Source organism: Diceros bicornis, chromosome 3 (assembly GCF_020826845.1).
Source record: "Diceros bicornis minor isolate mBicDic1 chromosome 3, mDicBic1.mat.cur, whole genome shotgun sequence".
NCBI lineage: Eukaryota > Metazoa > Chordata > Mammalia > Perissodactyla > Rhinocerotidae > Diceros > Diceros bicornis.
Genome location: NC_080742.1, coordinates 14,880,826 through 14,900,151, shown reverse-complemented (window position 1 = coordinate 14,900,151; position 19,326 = coordinate 14,880,826). Strand labels below are relative to the sequence as shown.

Genomic DNA, 19,326 nt, shown 5'->3' with positions numbered 1-19,326 from the left:
ATGGAATAGAAAGCTGTTTATACACCCTCAGAGAGGTAGCCACAGAGAAGATGAAAATGTGGTGGGCAGGAAGAGGAAGATGGAGTATGCTTTATGTACCACAGAGGAATCTGATTTTCCCTTTAGGACAAGGAGGCAAACCATTCTCTGCATTTTCCTGTCTGGAGGAGCTTGGACATCCAAACAAATTCAGATAAATCCTATTCCCAGTATTTAAAAGAACTCAAAGTTCAATCCCCAAATGCTTGAGCACATACATGCAAAAACTATTTGAGTGTCTATATTGCAGAACGGTTTATGAATTTGTCCACAATGCACTCAAGTATTTCTGAATGTAATATATTCATAAGGCAAGCTTCTTAGAAATCAAACTTTTTTGGATGAATGTTATTCAACTCCTTAAATGTAAACCTGTCTCCCAGTCTATGTCTCAAAGGGAAAAACAATAGCCAAATAGCTGGATAAAATTATCAGCCCTGTATATTATTAGACTCCAAAATTGAAAAAGACTTTGATGTTCACAAATTCAATGCAGATGGCATTGTTTTGACTTTCCTATTAGAAAGTCAAATTTAAAGAATATAATCTTTTATTCAAGCGCAGAACTGAAGCTCCCTGAGGGCAGGAATTGAAACTCGACTCATTTTAAATTCCCTATAACACTTATATTTTATAACATATAAATTCCCCGTATATCTTCATACATATATAAAGATAACTATATCTTTAACATAGTAGGTACTAAAAATATCCACAGAAAGAATGAAATAGAGTAGAAATTTGAAAGAAGGAACTATAATGATGAGGGTGGGGAGGCAGCAAGGAGAAGCCAATTTATGAAGTCTTCACTTGTGCCAAGGGGTGTGGACGCCATCCTGGAGTTGGTGCTTGATACGGGGCATGACACAATCAGGCTCTTCATTCTCTTCCCTCCTATCTCCTCAGGCACTTGCTCCATGAGTTGCTTGAAGTGAGTCTCTACCAGCCTCTAAATACCTAAGACAGGTTTCCCTGCCTCTGTTTTCCTTCTGCCACCCCTTTAGTCACTTTTCTGGAAAGATCAGCTTATACCTAATGCCTCATTTTCTCACCTCTTGTCTACTTCACAATTCACGACAGTTAGATTTCTGCCCAAATATCCCACTGAAACTGTTCTAGCAAAAGTCACCAGTCACTTTCTAATTCTCAAATCCAGGAGGCACTGCTCGGTCCTCCTCTTACCTGCTCACTTTGGTCACTTCTGAAACTCGTCACTCTCTTCCCTTTTGTGATACCTCTCTGTTTTCAACCTACTTCTCTTACTGCTCCTTCTTAAGATCCTTTGTTATTTCTTCTTCTCAGCCTGCTCCTAAAAGTCAGAGTTCCCCAAGGTTCAATCCTAAATCCTCTTCTCTTCTCACACCTCTCTCTCTCTAGGTTGAGGTTATTCACTTTTGTAATGTTAAGTACGACTTATACCTAGGTGTCAACCCAAGATGGAATCTCAAGTTCTAGCCAATGTTGTCCATTACCTACTTGTTATCTCCATATAGTTTCATTCATTAAACAAATATTATAGAGTATTTACTACGCGAAGGTCTGTGCTGTGTGCTATCACTACCACAAAAAATGAGGCACAGCTCCTGCCCTTGGGCGTCTTAGGCTAGTGGGGGAGGCAGAAACACTGTGATAAGGGCTACCTATTATAAGAACCCAGAGGAGCAGCGGCGAACCCAGCCCTGGGAGTCAGTGATGTCTTAGTAAAGGAGGTGGTGCCTAAAGTAAACTTTAAAGCCTGACAAAGAGGAGAACAGCACTGAGGACAAAAGGGAAGGGCATTCCAAGCAAAGAGCACAGCTTGATCAAAGGCAAAACTGCAAGGAGCCGCTTGGCACGTGCAGCCAAGAAAGCATAGCAGCTTGTGGTTCCTGAAACTGTGTATGCAGGAATTGGAGGGAGAGGAGGCTGGAAAGGGAGGCAGAGGCAAGACCACAGAGGGTCTCCAAGGTACAGTAATGTTAAAGAGCTTCGACTTTACCCAATAGTGTATATGACAAGTGTATGTATAGATGATGGAAGATGGGAGTGAAATGGTAAGATCTGCCTTTTAGAAGGAGTCTTATGTGCTCACAAGGTGGAAGACATATTGGAGGTAGAAGAAAGCCTGGATACAGGGACCAGGAAGGAGTTGGCTAGGGTTACACGTTCATTTCCGTCTTCTTTGGCACCACAGATGATAGCCATGAAGACCACTAAAATGAGCCTATTGTCTCTGCTGGGACCCAGTTTTTTCTGTCTCATACACACATGGCCTTACATATAAATATAGTTCATTTTTGTGTAATTGTTGAAAAGTTTCCACTTTCCAGAGACTCTAACCTTGGGATATATCTACATGATTAATAACAGCATTATACAAATGGGATAAAATTTCTTGCCAATGTTTAACATAGTTTGCCTTTTTCCATATTTAATCCTAAATGATCACACAGGCATGTATTTTGGCAAAACCTCTGTGTATTAGCACTCCAACGTAGCCAGCCTGAATCTATATAAACAACAGTAAAATAAGCTTCTCATACTCACCGTGAGTATCGGGCAGTCAGAGACGTTCAGCTCTTGCAAATTTCTACAGAGACCTAACTCAAACAAGTTACACATCACTAAACAACATATTACAAATGTTTAAACTTAAAGTTTTTCCATCCTACATTCAATGCAATGTATTCATTAGAAAACAAACAAAAACCTTGGCAAGTAACTTTTTCTAAGTATATGGTTACTCTTCTCAGAAAAATGATTTCTTTTGGCTTTAAAAATAAAATATATACACATGTTTATTATTGTTTGAGGATTACAGAAGGAAGGGGAAAAAAGAAAAATGTTACTTTGGGGAAAACAGTATATACTTAGAGCTTTCGAAGCATTTGAGGAAAACCAACTTGCTTTTTCTGTGGCATGACTTTTTTGTTCATTTTTGGTTTTTGTTTCCTTTTAACAATTTATTATGAGAATTTTTAAACATGTAAAAAAGTTGAAAGAATTGAAGAATTATATACCCACCACCTAGATTCTATAATTTATATTTTACTGTATTTGCTTTATCACATATCCGCCTGTAGATCCATCTCTCTATCCCTCAATCCATCTTATTTTTTATGCATTTTAAATAAGTTGCAGACATCAGCACACTTCCCCTCCCAAATACTTCAGCATGCATATCATAAATAATTCAGCATATATAATAATTAACAAAATATTTTTGCTTTTTTTAGGTTAGATTTACATACAATTTACAGTGAATTGCAGATAAAGAAGTAAAGGGTCAGAGAGGCCAATTGCCTGATTAGCTCTGGGACCAGAGGCAAGTGCACAGTTTATGGTCTCGCAGGGAAGACGAGACATGTATACAAAGAGCTAGACAGCAAAGTGTTACACAATCAGTGCTCTGGGTCCTAGACCGACAGTAAGTGAAACTCCACACTGGAGACAGAAGAGAAGCAGTTAGGGGAGGGGATGCAAAAGAGTGTGGAGGAATCTTGAGGCAAAGAAGGCGGAAGGCATTTGGGGTGGAGGAGACCCCATCAGGCAGGAAAATTCCAGACAAGGGGTGATCCTGGCGTTCACACTGCTGCAATGACTAGAAAACACATCTGCTGCTCATAACCACAGAGCCCCACAATAATAACAACAGAAATGTTATTAATTATAAATCCATTTTGAACATTTCTTCCTCTGCCAAGAATGGACTATGTTCTAAGTAATAAATGCAAACAAAAGCCACTTTCAGAATTAAAAAAATGAAAATAATTCTTAAAAATGTGCAGATCTCGAAAGTTATCATTAATACTTATTAAGGAAAAAAAATGGATTCTCAAAAAAAATAACTAAGTTTATGAGATTAATATTTTTATCGAATAGTTACTTGAGAGTAATTCATGCATTCACCAAATATTTATCAAGAACCTGCTATGCACTAGAAACTTTACAGGTGCTGGAAATACGGCAGTGAACAAAATAGACAAAAATCCCTGCCCTTATGGCATTTACATCCCAGTTGAGGGAGACTGACAGTAAACAGAAGAAGTCAAATACCTACCTTGACAGGTGGTGATAAGTGCTCTGGAGAAAAATAAAACAAGAAAGGAGGTAGAGAGTGGCGGGCAAGTGGGAAGAGGTACCACTTTAAATAGAGCAGTCAGAGAAGGCAACGTGTGAGCCAAGATGTGCAGGAGATGACAAGGACAGTTGCAATGTATCCTGAGCATTTCTGGAGCCCACATTCAACATGACTGGTGATTGGGAGACAGTAAAGGAAAGAAACAAGTAAGCTCAGGGGGACAGCCATTGGAGTCCTACTCTTGTTTGCACATCTCAAGACTGTAGGGAGAATCCCTTTCATTTCTTGAATCCAGTGTGATGATAAACTACAGGTTTCAGTTTTCAGAATGCTAAGCCCTAACACTGTGGAGTACTTCCCCTGGACCAGGCACTGTGAAGAGTCTTACACACATGAGCCCGTTTAATCCTCCCAGCAATACTAGAAGATCCTCAGCCCCATTTTACAGATCCTGAAGATCCAGTTAAATAATTAGCCTGAGGTCACACAGTTAAGCAAGTAGGAGAGCCTTGATTCAAACTCAGGGCCCAAACATTTAGCTGCTACACCAGGCAAGTAGGAGGGTGTGGAGCCTTCTACACTACTGTTCTGTATGTGCCTTTATTAACTGGAATGCCTTTGCTTTAAAAAAAGCTGCTATTATCTGTCAAATAACACAGTGACCATGGTCCTTAACTAAATATTTTTTTCTCCTGCAACCCAGGGACGCCACGGTACCTCAGCTGGGTCTCATTGTTCCTCAACTGCATTAGTTAAGGTTACCCAAACTTGGATTTCAAAGGAATACTTTCATTGTTCCATCTGTCACACCAAGTAATCGGGGCCAGGTGGATGTCAGGATGCGTGTGGTTACCATCATAATCCTGCTCTTCTTTTGCAAAGCCGCTGAGCTCCGCAAGGCAAGCCCTGGGGGTGTGAGAAACCGAGTGAATCATGGCCGGGCGGGCAGGGGCCGGAGCGGCTCCAACCCAGTCAAACGCTATGCATCAGGCCTCTCCTGCGAAGTGTACACGTATCTTCACGAGAAATACTTAGATTGTCAAGAAAGAAAACTAGTTTATGTCTTGCCTGGCTGGCCTCAGGATTTGCTGCATATGCTGTTAGCAAGAAACAAGATCCGCATATTGAAGAACAACATGTTTTCCAAGTTTAAAAAGCTAAAAAGCTTGGATCTGCAACAGAATGAGATCTCCAAAATTGAGAGTGAGGCTTTCTTTGGTTTAAATAAACTTACTACTCTGTTACTGCAGCACAACCAGATCAAAGTCTTGACAGAGGAGGTGTTCATCTACACACCCCTCCTGAGCTACCTGCGTCTGTATGATAACCCCTGGCGCTGTACCTGTGAGATGGAAACGCTCATTTCAATGCTGCAGATTCCAAGGAACCGGAATTTGGGGAACTATGCCAAGTGTGAAAGCCCACAAGAACTAAAAAATCAAAAACTGCGGCAGATTAAATCTGAACAGTTATGTAATGAAGAAGAAAAAGAAGAATTGGACCCGAAACCCCAAGTGTCAGGGAGACCCCCAGTCATCAAGCCTGAGGTGGACTCGACACTTTGTCACAATTATGTGTTTCCCATACAAACGCTGGACTGCAAAAGGAAAGGTTTGTGAATTCCTTACTTTTTCGTTTTCATGGATGATTAAAAGTGCTCTTTGAATCTTATAACCCTCCCTGCACCCCACCATGCCTTAGAATTTCTGGTGTCACTTCCACCAGAAATCTTTCCTCAATGACAAGGGAATTTACTCCAAGCTTCTCTGGAGTCCAAACTCAAGGTGGTTGGTGATTTGAGGACATTAGAGGAGGGTGGGAGATATGCTCAGGAGGGGCAGCCATTTGGGTCCTACTCTTATTCGCTCATCGCAAGCTCTGGCCAGAAGAAATTCCCTTCATCTCAAATCCAATGTAATTTAATTTATGTAGGTAAACCAGTGGGTATGAAAACGAGCGCAAATTCTGTCTGTATAACCTGACTTATAGCAATTAAAGACAAAACATGGTGTGTGTCCGTGGGGAAATGATAACCTCAAGGAAAACCAGATGCAGAACAGGACAAGTGAGAGCACTGCGAGAGGGAGGCCAAGCAGGATGCAGTGATGGCGAATCTGTAGTTCTCATGACTTAGTCTCAAAGTTTCAATAAACGCTTGCTAACATCCTAACGTCTTAATTGTTCCCAAATTACCTCCCAAAAAGCAAAAAAAAATTGAAAAAACAAGATTGAAAATGTTTAATCCAAGAACTATGAGACTAAGGAAATCTTTTCAGAATATCACCTACTTCCTGAAATTCATTCCTGGATTTTACATCCCACACTATCTTGGGCTAGTACTGTGCAGGATTTGCATATATAGGATAAATTCATGAAATAAGAAAGCAAATGGGAGATTTCAGTAGTGCGCTTGACATGTGAGTGAAGACGTTCTCAAAGTGTGCACTGGGAACCGCTAATCTACACTAGGATAACAAGCCAGATGACAGTGTCTATCTGTTTCATTTCTGGCATGGATGAATAACATATTTGTAATATTAAATTAATGTCAGATGTCATTGAATTAGGGTCATATACAGCACGACGTCATTCCTTCCACTTATTTTGGGAGGTTTGGCTTTATTTTGTTTCGTTAGAACAGAAAGGAAAGGTTAAGAGGAACATAGAGACTCTGGCTCCTCTCCAGGGAACTATAGGTAGGAATTTGTTGACATTGAAGAAGCAGGCAGTCTGAGCCAGGAGTAAATTTGTTCATTTATCAGCAAAGTCGTGCTCAAGTCTCGTCCCCCTCTCTCTGACTCTGAAGGTGGCACCTGGTTAGATCACACCAGGGCCATGTGGCACGAAAAGCTTTGCTTACTACAACGCCCTGTGAACTGTATATAATTTGATGCCATAGTAGAGCAATTACACTGTAAGCTGGGAGATACAGTTATGGGCTCCTCTGACTTTGAGGGAAAGCGCTCATTAATTGAGAAGCTGCCATGCTCCGGGTACTGCACACACCTGCTGTCCACAACTTCCAGGAGGTAGTAGTTACAGTTGAGAAAAATGAGCCTCAGGGAGGTTCAGTCACTTGGCTGAGGTCTCACAGGCAAGCAGCAAAGCTGAGATTTGAACTTTGTTCTACCTGAGCCTGCTGTCTTCCAGAATTAATCTGATCACGTTCACACAAGCAGCTGCCTCAACATTAAAGAATTAAAGAATTAATGGAAGCATTAAAGAGTTGCAGAAAACTCAGTCTATGTGGTTTCTCTGTAGCCAGATTGGGTGGAATTTCCCTGACATGGTTACGGTGAGTACTTAGTGCTTCATGCCGAAGAGCATATTCTACTAGGATTTTCTTTGATGCTTAACAACTTGAATTATCTATTTTAGAAACTAATACAAAGCTACTAATCCTAGACCTGGTTTAGAAAAATTACTTGATATTGCAGAAGTTCTATCCTCAAGCTAAAGTTAATTTGCACTTGCTGCTTCAAGGGATAAAGAGAAAGTGGGTACAGTTAAGTTCATTAATTATCCAAGAAACATGCCATCAACGCAAAATCGAAGACTTCTACAGCTAGACTACACTGTAATTTAAGAAGAGAGAACGTGTTAGGAAATAGCTTTCTTTTTTGTGTCTGTGAGGAAGATTGGCCCTGAGCTAACATCTGTGCCATTCTTCCTGTTTTTTATATATGGGATGCCACCACAGCATGGCTTGATGAGGGGTGTGTAGGTCCACCCCCGGGATCTGAACCTGTGAACCCCAGGCCGCGAAAGTGGAGTGCACAAACTTAACCACTATGCCACCAGGCCGGCCCTGGAAATATCTTTCTTTTTTCCCATTTTTCTACTCTTGGGGCATTCCCTCCCCAGTGAGCCTATTGCTGCCTTTGTCTTTTTTTCCACAATATTTTTTGTCTCTTTTTCTCTTGGCAAAATCAACTTACAAAAATACAAATATATTTTCTATTGCTTTCTTTCCTCTACTTACTGTTGTCTAAACACAACTTTGCAGATACACTCCATAAATTTATCCCCTCTGCTTTAAAAATACACATATTACTTACTGGAAAACAATATAAAGAAAGTTGCATGACATACACAGTTAGAATATATAATATAGGATCATACATTAAAGGACAACTCAAGTCGCTCCACATACTAGCTACATAAATCAGAGTCTACGCTTTTTAGATTGTGAAATGCAGGGTACTTTTGTCTTTTAATATCATTAATATAAATTGCTTTCACTATGGTTGATATAAATCTATTGATTCTGTTGATTATTTATTTTTCATTTCTTGTTATAGTGTTCATTCACTTGAGTTTAAAAGCAAAGGTCTTGTCTATTAAACTCCCTTTGGTACTGCCTGGCCCAGGGCCGTGTGCTTTAGGTTGATGATAATAATTGAGCTGCTTTCTTTGCTCTTGCAAAGCAGTAATTTAAAAATAAAAATACATAGTAGCTAAAAATCATGGCTAGAATTCAAGTATGACCATCTGAATTTAATCCACTCTAATTTCCTTATCCCATTCCATAAATAGATAAATGTCAAATACTGAGAATAAATATTCAACAATGTTCATCTCTAGCTCCCTGCCAGAGTGTAGTAATACTTTTGATTGTGCTCCATGTGTTAGATGTAGGATCTAAAGAAGCCTAAAACATGCCATCAAGAATGGAACTAGCTGTGATATTAATGAATAAGAGCTGTCGTCTAAATGCTCTGTGTGCCTAAGACATAGCAGTTTACATGCATTATGTCATTTACTCCTCGCAACCTTAAAAGAAGTACTATTGTTATCCCCATTTTATAAATGAGGACACTGAGGGGTAGAGAGGTTAAGTGGCCCTTCTAATGTCACAAAGGCAGTCCCCAAGCAGTTCCCAAACCATTGACCAGCATGCAATGTCATCTCTTCCTTCAAGATTCTGGACACATCTATTAACCAAGAAGAATTTATAAGAGCTTTCTGGGTGCTTCCTCCCGGTCTTGGACCCTGCTCTTAGGCTCCGTACAATACACCATGCATGTGATCACACACAGGGAACCCGAATACAGATTCCCCCAACTCGGGAGTGGTGCCTTTCCCAGCTGACAGATGATGAGTTAGATGCTGTGCATAGGGTACCTAATATGTGCCAGTTTGACCACATAGACCTCAAAGATCACTATTTTTGTCTTAAACATCTGACTGCAAGAAACAGAAATAATAGCTCTATTCACTGGGAGACAGGCACTTTGCCAACAAAACTTAGTCTTTCAAAGGGAATAAATGTGAGATTATTTGAAAGGCAAGTTTATGCCATATTGAGGTAAATGGATTTGCCAAAAATCCATGCAAGTATGAGTTTTAAAACTGCCTTTTAGCTTCACATTTACCAGAATAATTCACCATTTTTAAGAATTCATTTTAATTCTAAGATTAGGGCTGGGGAGAATTGTGCCCATAAATTCCTCCCAGCTGCCTCTGAAGTTAATTTCACCACTGGTTTGAAAAATAATTAAGAACTTTTTATTTGCAATAAACAGGGCCATTTATGTCTCTTTACCTACCACTAGCAAGCCTTCAGAGTAGTTCTGACATTGCTGACAATCAAGATAGCCTGCTAAATGGGAAATTACATGGAGAAAAGTTCCCAATTTCCTCCTCAAAATCAGCAAGGTTTGGTTGGGGGAGGGGCAAGGCTTGTCAGGGGTGATAATCAACTAAATATGGTATTTTTTCAGGGTTTACCAAGAATTTGGGGTAGCAGCAAATAATCATGTGGTACCTGGTCTAGAAATGGGGGCGTTGACCAAATTTGATTTCTGGCCTGGGAAAATTTGTATTTATATAATCTTTATCAAAGAGAAATATACTTTACGTCAATATTTGCAATTCTCTTTCAAGTTTAAGGTAAAAGAAGTAAAGAACTGTTTTTACTCATCAATACAAGAAATAAGATTTTTCCATATTTCTCTAAGCCGTACTAGTAAAGGCTCTGGTTTGCATTTCCTGGTATTACTTGTGGATCTTATTTTACCCAGGGTGCTGCTAACAACGCCCAAATTGGTTCTGCAATTTATATTCCTTTTCCAGCATCCACAGGTCTGCCACATTGCTTAAGCCGGGTTTCAGAGTGTTCTCATAAACATTTTTTGCTACCCATTTATTTGTGGTTAGCCCACATTAGCTTGTCCTACAGTCATTGCTTGGGAGGTCTCTGTCATCCACCCTCATGTCCAGCCCAGCAGATGTGGATTCAGCAAGCAAGTCCTGATAAACAGGCTGCTTTCTAGAACCTAGGAGATGCTGATTCTGGTAACGAGGAAGACCTACAGTCATTAATGGCTTTGTAGGGCCTTGGTGAGGACTTGGGCTTTTACTCATAGTGAGATGGGAAGCAACTGGAAGATTCTGCCATCTGGAGGAGGGGAAGCTATCTGGAAAAATGACATGATCTGACTTGTTTTAACAGGATCACATGGGCTTAGGACAGTATTGGGATAATCCAGACAAGAAGTGATGGTAGCTTGGACCAGTGTGGTAGCAGCAGAGGAAGTGAGATGTGGAATCCCGGGTATTTTGAAATAAAACTCTATTCTGCTTTTAAAAGCCTTCTAAGAAGATGCCACAGCCATTCTCAATAATTATTTCAAACACTAAATGTCAAGAAATTAATTTCTTCTGACTGTCCTCAATTGTCTCTGTGGTTGTCAATTTTTGCTAGAATCTCCATCTCCTTGTTTACATGTAGTGACCAAGAGAGAATACAGCTCTCCAGTTAGGGTCTTGCTGATCCTAAAGGGAGGATTACCTCGCTGTTGCAACATTATAAGTTCAAGTCTTAAAATCTTTCACCTTTCAATATGTTGGCAGACACAGCTCTAGGTCAAACAGAATAATGTCTTATCAGAGGACTGAAATAACATCACCCCAAATTTTCAAAACACTTTTATTATAAGAGGCCTCAATATTCCTGAATTATTAAACTTAACAAACATTTAATGAGGTCTTATTATTTGCTATGTGTTAGTTATCTATTGCTGCCTAACAAACTCCCCCACAACTCAGTGGCTTAAAACAACACCTTCTATTATCTCACAGTTTCTGTGGATCAGGAAACCAGACATGGCTTCACTGGGTCCTCTGCTTCAGGATCTCTCACGAGGCTGCAACTAAGGTGTTGACCAGGGCTCAGGGCTGTGGTCTCAGCTGAAGGCTCAACTGGAAAAGGATCCTTATCCAAGTTCATATGGCTGTTGGCAGGATTCAGTTCCTTAAAGGCTGTTGGACTGAGGGCCTGAGTTTCTTGCTGGCTGTTTGCAAGGGGCCATGCTTAATACCTTGCCATGTGAGTCTCTCCAACATGGCAGCTTGCTTCATCAAAACCAGCAAATGAGAGTCTGCTAGCAAGATAAAAGTCACAATTTCTTATAACCTACTTATGGAAGTGACATCCCATCACATTTGCTGCATTCTATTGTTAAAAGAAAGTCACTAGGTTCAGCCCATAGTCAAGAGGAACGATTTACACAAGGGTGTGAATATCAGTAGAGAGGATCATTGGGTGCCATTTTAGAAGCTGTCTGCCACATACCACTTATTTATTTATGAAATCTTAGGCACTGTTCTAAGCATCCCTCGTGAAGCTCCCATGGCGAGGAGGGGGCAAAAATGAAAAAAACTAGTAAAATGTACACAATGTCTGATAGTGATAACTACCATGGAGAAGAAGCAGGGAATGTTATTATTATTGTTACTGTTATTGCCCACTGGGAAGCAAGGAGATGTCATTTTAAATATAGAGCCTGAAGGGTCTCATGGCCATCCCAATATCCTGACTCCACCCCAGTTGCCCCTCCACCCCCACTTCACCCTACGTGCCAAGCTTGAGGATTCTAGGCAAGGGAACAGCATAAATTAAGCAGAAAAGTACCAGGAACAGGCAGCAGAGCATAGTGGTTAGCAGCATAGATTCTTGGGGCTAGCATGTCTGTCTTTAAATCCTAGGAGTGTGACTGTGGGCAAGTTGTGCCTCAGTTCTTCCATCTGTAAAATGAGGATAATAATGGTGCTTAGCTCATAGGGTTCTGGGCACTTAATACTTATTAGAGCACCTAGAACAGTTCCTGCACTTAGATACTAAGAGGCTAAGATCCCATGACGAAGAGAAAGCAAATTTAACATTAATAAGAATACTACCAATACCATTCCATTAAAGATCATAGATTCTGAGCTGTTAAAGAGGGGAAAAAATAAGCCTGAGTCTTTATGAAAGTAAGTATACTTTGGGTTAAAAAATCATAAATATCAGAGGTTTTTTTTCTAATATTTGGAAGAAATAATCAGCGATTCAATTATTGTGTACTGAAAGGAGCATTATGGATAAATGGATACCACCTTTCATAAACTTATTTTACTGTAACCAGTTCAAAAAATTTCTATTTCTTCAGAAAGCTTTTGGGTCATGCTGTTTCTCAGGTGTCAAGCTGGACATTTTATTCGTTGCTTCTAGTTCTCTTTTGTGGGAACAGATTTGTTTCTCTTCACAGGCTTCACTTGCCCTACTTAAAATTGAATAAAACCTCTTCAGAATATTTTGTTAAAAATTAAGAGGAAGGGCAAGTATTATGCTAAAACATGAAATAAACACTTTATATTTTTTTAAAGCATGATTTAAAGGCAAACATAAATAGTAAGAGAGAAATTAAGTGAATCTTGATTTCCTGTTCACCTGTGAAAAATAACCCGAGCTCCTCTTCCAGAGGCTTTTCGCATAGTAGTAGTAGTAGTGGTAATAGTGGAAGCAGCAGCAGCAGCAGCAGCAGCTGCACGATTGTTCTTCTTATTGTCCCCGAGGAGTCCAGTTACTGCTGTGCCCCAGGAAGAGTCAGGGTGTGTTGGAGCATGGAAGTCACAAGGATGCAGGGAATAGGTGGGTGATGAGGAAGCAGGGGCAGCAAGTCAGGACTACTCTTTCTCGAATTTTAGCATCCAAGGAAAAGAGAAATAAGAACAGCTTGAGGGTCATCAAGGTCAAGAGCTTTTCGTTTGTTTTTTAGGTTGGAGAGACCTGAGCTTATTTGTTGGCAGAAGAAGCCTGAGGAGAGAGATAAAATGAAGATGCAACAAAGAAGCAATAATTAATAGTGAAAACTCCTAGAGAAATGGGAGGGGTATGGAGCAGTTCGATTTGTTTCATTTCGTTTTAGTATTCTTGTTTTTAAAGCTTCCCAGGTGATTCTAAGGTCAGCCAGGCGTGAACCCCACTGCTTCACCTCATGACAGCCACCTGAGTGGCCCTGCCTGTGTCCTCCTCCTGACTTCTTGCCGCTGCCTCTAGGAAGTTTCTCTGAACAGCTCAGCAAGGAATGGTATCTGCTCCTCTAAGTGTGATGTACCTGGTTTGCTGGGCTTTGGTGGAATTTAGCCCCTACTAAGGCTTTTTATCCCAGTGTTCTTTGGCTTTAGATATCCCTTTCCTCTTTAGGAGCTGACTCTTCAACCACAGGTAAGAGTGAGAGAGAAAATGGGGGTGAGAGGAGAGCCTGATAACTTGAAATTATTAATTTTTCCAGAGTTGAAGAAAGTTCCAAACAACATCCCTCCTGATATTGTTAAGCTTGACTTATCATGCAATAAAATCAAACAACTTCGACCAAAGGAGTTTGAAGATGTTCATGAGCTAAAAAAATTAAATCTCAGCAGCAATGGCATTGAATTCATAGATCCTGGTAAGTTCCACAGAAGAGCCCTTTAAACGGGTGACTAAGTATTCTCTGATTTTTCTATGGCAACATTTATAGTAAATACAATTTAGCGTTAAAAAAACTAAATTAAGGGGCCGGCCTGGTGGCATAGCTGTTAAGTGTGCATGCTCTGCTTCGGCGGCCCAGGGTTCGCAGGTTCGAATCCCGGGTGCACAGTGACGCACCGCTTGTCAAGCCATGCTGTGGCGGCATCCCATATAAAGTAGAGGAAGATGGGCTTAGATGTTAGCCCAGGGCCAATCTTCCTCAGCAAAAAGAGTAGGATTGGCATCGGATGTTAGCTCAGGGCTAATCTTCCTCACACACACACACAAAAAACAACTAAATTAATAAAGTTTGAATTTAAATTAAACATGATGCTTAAATTAGAATTAATTTGGCACTCAGAGAAATATTTGCCAAAATGTTGCTTTATGAAGTATATAATACTATATATTACTAAGCAACGGTTATTCAATTGGTCCAAATAAAAGTGTTTTGTAGAATAGATTTAAAAAATAAGAATATGTGACTAGTAGTCAATAATATGCTAAACATGTAGTGATGTTTTTGTTTTTGTTTTTGTTTTTTGCTGAGGAAGATTCACCCTGAGCTAACATCTGTGCCAATCTTCCTCTATTTTGTATGTGGGCCCCTGCCAAAGCATGGCTGCCAATGAGTGGTGTAGGTCCGCACCTGGGAACTGAACCCAGGCGGCCGAGGCAGAGCACATCGAACTTAACCACCAGGCCACGGGGCCAGCCCCAAACATGTAGTGATTTTTAAAGGGAAATTCAGATTTGGCATTTTCTTTGCTGTTCATTAAGTCCCAACCTGTTTAAAGTAAATTTGAAACAATCTGCTAAGCACCAAGCTCATAAATTAAGATAAAGTGTGGTTAAACCAGAGCCAGACATATTTTATCCAATCCTAGATCAAGATCAATTCTCTTTTCCATCCTTTAAATCTCCTCTCCACTTGCTAAGCAAAGCCTCTGGCACAAATGAGCGTGGTAAGTTAACACACTGGACTTGGAAAGAACTGAGAGTTACTGCAATATTGATCAGATTTGTAACACACACGTGTGCCTTCACAGTGCTACCTCAGTTTGAAAAGTCCTATCTGTAAAAATGATTATTGGTACTATTGATAATGCAATGTTAATGTCATAAATATTTTGAGGACAATTGTTACTTCTACTTTTCTTAATACTCATTTAATACCCTTAAAAGAACATTAGGACTTTAACACTGTAGATGTGAAAATTGAGAGTGAATGTTCTGGAGCTACAAAGGCATATTTTAGTATTAATAACATCTTTTAAAAATATTAAGAAATAATAATTTAAAAACTTTCCCAAGAGAACAGCAGTGTGCCACACTTATACCTTAGCTTGTATGTATAGATGGTGTAAGCCTGGGAGTATCTATAAATTGTGAGGTCAAAAGCAGTTTTCATTTCATAGTGAATAAGAATACTGCAGAGACACTCTTCTCCCAAATGAAGCAATCATTGTATTAGTGTGCAGGTCAGTGACTGGTAGCCAGTCTCCACAAAGCCAGGCCACAGTGTGAAGAATCTCAAGGTGGAGACGCTCTCTTGCTTCATGAGAACCAAAGAATTGCAAGACAAGCATGCCGTGTCACAGAGCCCTGGGCAAGTCTGATTTCCTTCTGAGGCTGTCATGCAAACCTCAGCTGACCAACTATCAAAAGTATCGATGCAAACAAGTTTTAAAGCTATCTCTAAAAGAGACTAAAATGTTATTTATTATATAGCCTAAGTTAAATTTATTCAAGTAGTGAATAATGGTGCAAAAATGTTTTAATTATAATAGAACTACAGTATGTAAAGAAAACTAAAGAAAAATGAGAGAAGACAATACGGAGATAGATAATAGTACAAAATGGGTTTCTTTGACTTTTAGTGATATTTTTCCTGCATCAGTTATGAAATTCCCATAATTGTGAGGATTCCTTTTTCATCCCTGGGATCTCCCAAAAACCTTTAATCTTGTTTACCCAATGTGGTTTTTTTTGTTGTTGTTTTGTTTTTTTTGTTTTTTTTCCCCTTTTTCTCCCCAAAGCCCCAGTAGATAGTTGTATGTCATAGTTGCACATCCTTCTAGTTGCTGTATGTGGGACACCACCTCGGCATGGCCGGACAAGCTGTGCATCAGTGCGTGCCCGGGATCTGAACCCGGGCCGCCAGCAGCGGAGCACGCGCACTTAACCGCTAAGCCACGGGGCTGGCCCCTACCCAATGTGTTTTCCTTGCTGACATACAACATGAACTCTGTTATCAGCAGTCATATTCTCTTTTCTCCTTTGTTCAATTCAGTCCCAGGAAAGTATTTTCTACATTAACAAACATGTATTAAGCACCTACCAAGTGCCAACCACTTTCCTTGGTATGTTCTCTGGAACAAAAAAGTATCTCAGCTCATAAATAAGTCAAAATGACCTAAAGAACTTTTAAAATAAAAGACCTTCTATATGTCAGGGCCTTTGAGATGAAACACTGCCAAAGCAGACTCACTTTAATGACTTATGCTGGTAGGTAGACACATGCAATGAGATTCACCAGTTTTAAAAGGTGTGAGTAACAGTCTCATAAAATGCCAGACATTATTGGAGAAAAGGGAAAGAAGACACCCTATTAAGGATTTTACCTCCTTTAAGAAACAAATGAAAACTAGCTTTTCCAAGAGCCTGAATATATATGGCCTAAGTAACTACTATAACACTTTCAAAATAAAATCCAGGATTGTTTACACATGCTTTCAATCTGAAGAGCTGACTTGTTTTAAAAAAAGTAAATTGTGAGATAATTGACTCACTGAATGTTAGCAAATAGAAAAAAATGCAATGTCTTCAGAACTGTCATTACAAGGGCTGACCTTCTGCTCCTCCCCAGCCGCCTGCCCTCCCTACCCTACTCACCCCACCCCCAAGCCATTGCTTTGCACCAAAATAGAAAGAATTCTTTTTAGGGGGAATTATGGGTTTTGTCTGAGAACAAATGATATGAAAATGGTTAATGGTATTGGTATGAGAGCACATTTTCCAAAGGACACTGTATGCTCTGAGTATTTTAAAACAGTAATGAGAAAATGTTTAAAATAGAAACAAATTATGTGAAATCAGGATTGACCTATAAATTCTACAGTATCTGGTCAGTCCACAGCAACTGAAATAGGGATAATCTAGGTTTAGATTTCTTTACTCCTGGAGGGGAAAAAAAGCGCTTTCTGTTGTCTTATTTTACATTATGTGTTTGATATTTGTTTTAATTACCCACCCTCCAGCAGAATTAAATGCATATGGATTCAAAACTGATAGCTACCACAGCTTGCCAAAACACAACCAGATGTTTTCAAAATGTTGATAAAATTTTTTTGGTTTTGGACTCTACAGGAGTATAATTCCGTCTCCCTAAAGTGGGAATAGGCTGTTTGTAGGCATTTTCAGAGTGTACTGATATCCCAGGGAGCTGTCAAATCATCACTAGATACATTTTTCATTATTGTATGTACTTACGTCCTACATTTGAAATATTTTCCTAATTCATGCCTTTTTTGTGGCATCTTTCCAGTGAATATAAAAGTGCACATAAGCCCAAAATACATTTTTTAGAAAGCTAACTTAAAACTGATTTTTCAAATAAAATATTGTATTCTAGTCAATTCAATCAATCAAGGGAAAAGCTTTGTTTGAGTAAAAACATATTTCAGAATTTCACATTTAGACACGTATACTGTTAGGCAAATATAATTAAAACCAAAATCTTCTCCCAAACATAGAAATCCTCTCCACAAAAGTAGCAGAGGAAAAAAACACTTTTATTACTGCATAACCAGAATGTGATGCCCATCACAGGCAATCTGCTAAGGGATTGCAAAGCAGAAAGAAATCTCACTCCTTTATATAGCCAAGCAGAGACAACCCAAGACATACATGTTTTCAGGATAAATGATAACTCGTCCTTAACTAGAAAGACTTGATAGCACATTTGCCCTACACAGTTCACCCTAACGTTGCCTGGTAATTGAGGTGACCATCTGTGTTAGCTCATTGGCTTTATCCAGAGGAAAACAAACTTCTATCTTTATAACAAGACGTAGTTTTTTGCAGCTTGGAGCCAAGTCTCCTACCCTCCCACAGAAATGGCGAAATAGGGGTGCTATCTCTTTTGATGTTTACCTTTCAAAGAGATGGCTCCCAGGTCTTTGAGAAAGACATTCCTGGCTCATAAAGCTGACAGAAGGCCTCATTAGTCTTCTAAAGGAGATGTACACATTTCAAAGATAGGAGAAAGTGCTTACAAATTTTCTAAAGTAAATGCTCTGAGAAAAAGGAGATGAGGGAAATCTTTTCCTTTATTTTCAACAGGAAGAATTAAGTCTCTTATTTTCCATTTATATTTGTCCTTATAATGTACCACACAGTTGCATTTAACCCAATTACTCATTGGTTTAATAAATATTTTCTGTTTCTAGCTGCTTTTTTAGGACTCACACATTTAGAAGAGTTAGATTTATCAAACAACAGTCTGCAAAACTTTGACTATGGAGTATTAGAAGACTTGTATTTTTTGAAACTCTTGTGGCTCAGAGATAACCCTTGGAGATGTGACTACAACATCCACTACCTCTACTACTGGTTAAAGCACCACTACAACGTCCACTATAATGGCCTGGAATGCAAAATGCCTGAAGAATACAAAGGGTGGTTTGTAGGGAAATACGTTCGGAGTTACTATGAAGAATGCCCCAAAGACAAATTACCAGCATACCCTGAAATATTTGACCAGGATACGGAAGATGATGAATGGGAAAAAATACATAAGGATCACACAGCAAAGAAGCAAAGTGTAAGAATCACTATAGTGGGATAACTTAGAAATTGTTCTGGTTGCAACTAGTTTTGTATTTGCTATACTGGTGTCAGAAAACGGTATGTTTACATTTTGATTAACTGTGTTGCCTATTTATGCAGGGTTTTCCAGTTAAAGGAAGGAAGTTCCTTTAATTATTTTTATTATTATTGTTGTGACAATTAGAGTAATCAAGGGAATACTTTCATCCTGCTTGCCTGCCTGTTTGCAGAACAGCTTTTGGTGACGATTCCACAGTGGTAACCTGCAGGAGTTGGGTCCCAATGATGGCATTAGAATTTCATAATGTCCTATATAAATGTTTTTACTGCTTTTTGAAAATAAAAATTAAAAAAAAAAAAAAAAACTTCGTTTGTTTTGACATGCCTTTTGATAGCTGCTTGTACATACCTATACATGGTCCAAATGAAAAGATACAAATGCTTAGTAATAAAATGTAATTCTCTCCCCTCTGCACCCCCCTGCTTTTTTTTTTCTTTTTAAATAAGTCAGCTTATGCATTGAATAAATTTCCATTTCTGATTCCTGTGCATTCCAAAATGAGGTCCTGGTAAATCCAGATTCTCAACTACTCTTTACTGCTCCTTGCAAAAAACTGTCAAG

The 19,326-nt window shown here is 39.4% G+C and overlaps 2 protein-coding genes across 2 annotated transcripts in view; one reads left to right on the top strand and one right to left on the bottom strand.

Annotated features, from left to right (window-relative positions):
* The window catches only part of LRRC17 (leucine rich repeat containing 17), an 86,566-nt gene extending 67,439 nt beyond the window's left edge, over positions 1-19,127 (top strand). The window contains exons 4-6 of the mRNA XM_058523919.1: positions 4,803-5,710; positions 13,657-13,812; positions 18,326-19,127. Of these exons, the coding sequence (XP_058379902.1) occupies positions 4,939-5,710; positions 13,657-13,812; positions 18,326-18,723 (1,326 nt within the window). The 5' untranslated portion in view covers positions 4,803-4,938 and the 3' untranslated portion in view covers positions 18,724-19,127. The remainder of the gene's footprint in view (positions 1-4,802; positions 5,711-13,656; positions 13,813-18,325) is intronic.
* Positions 1-19,326, bottom strand: part of FBXL13 (F-box and leucine rich repeat protein 13) — a 200,511-nt gene that overhangs the window by 99,198 nt on the left and 81,987 nt on the right. The window contains 1 exon segment of the mRNA XM_058570378.1: positions 2,566-2,618. Coding sequence (XP_058426361.1) covers positions 2,566-2,618 — 53 coding nt within the window.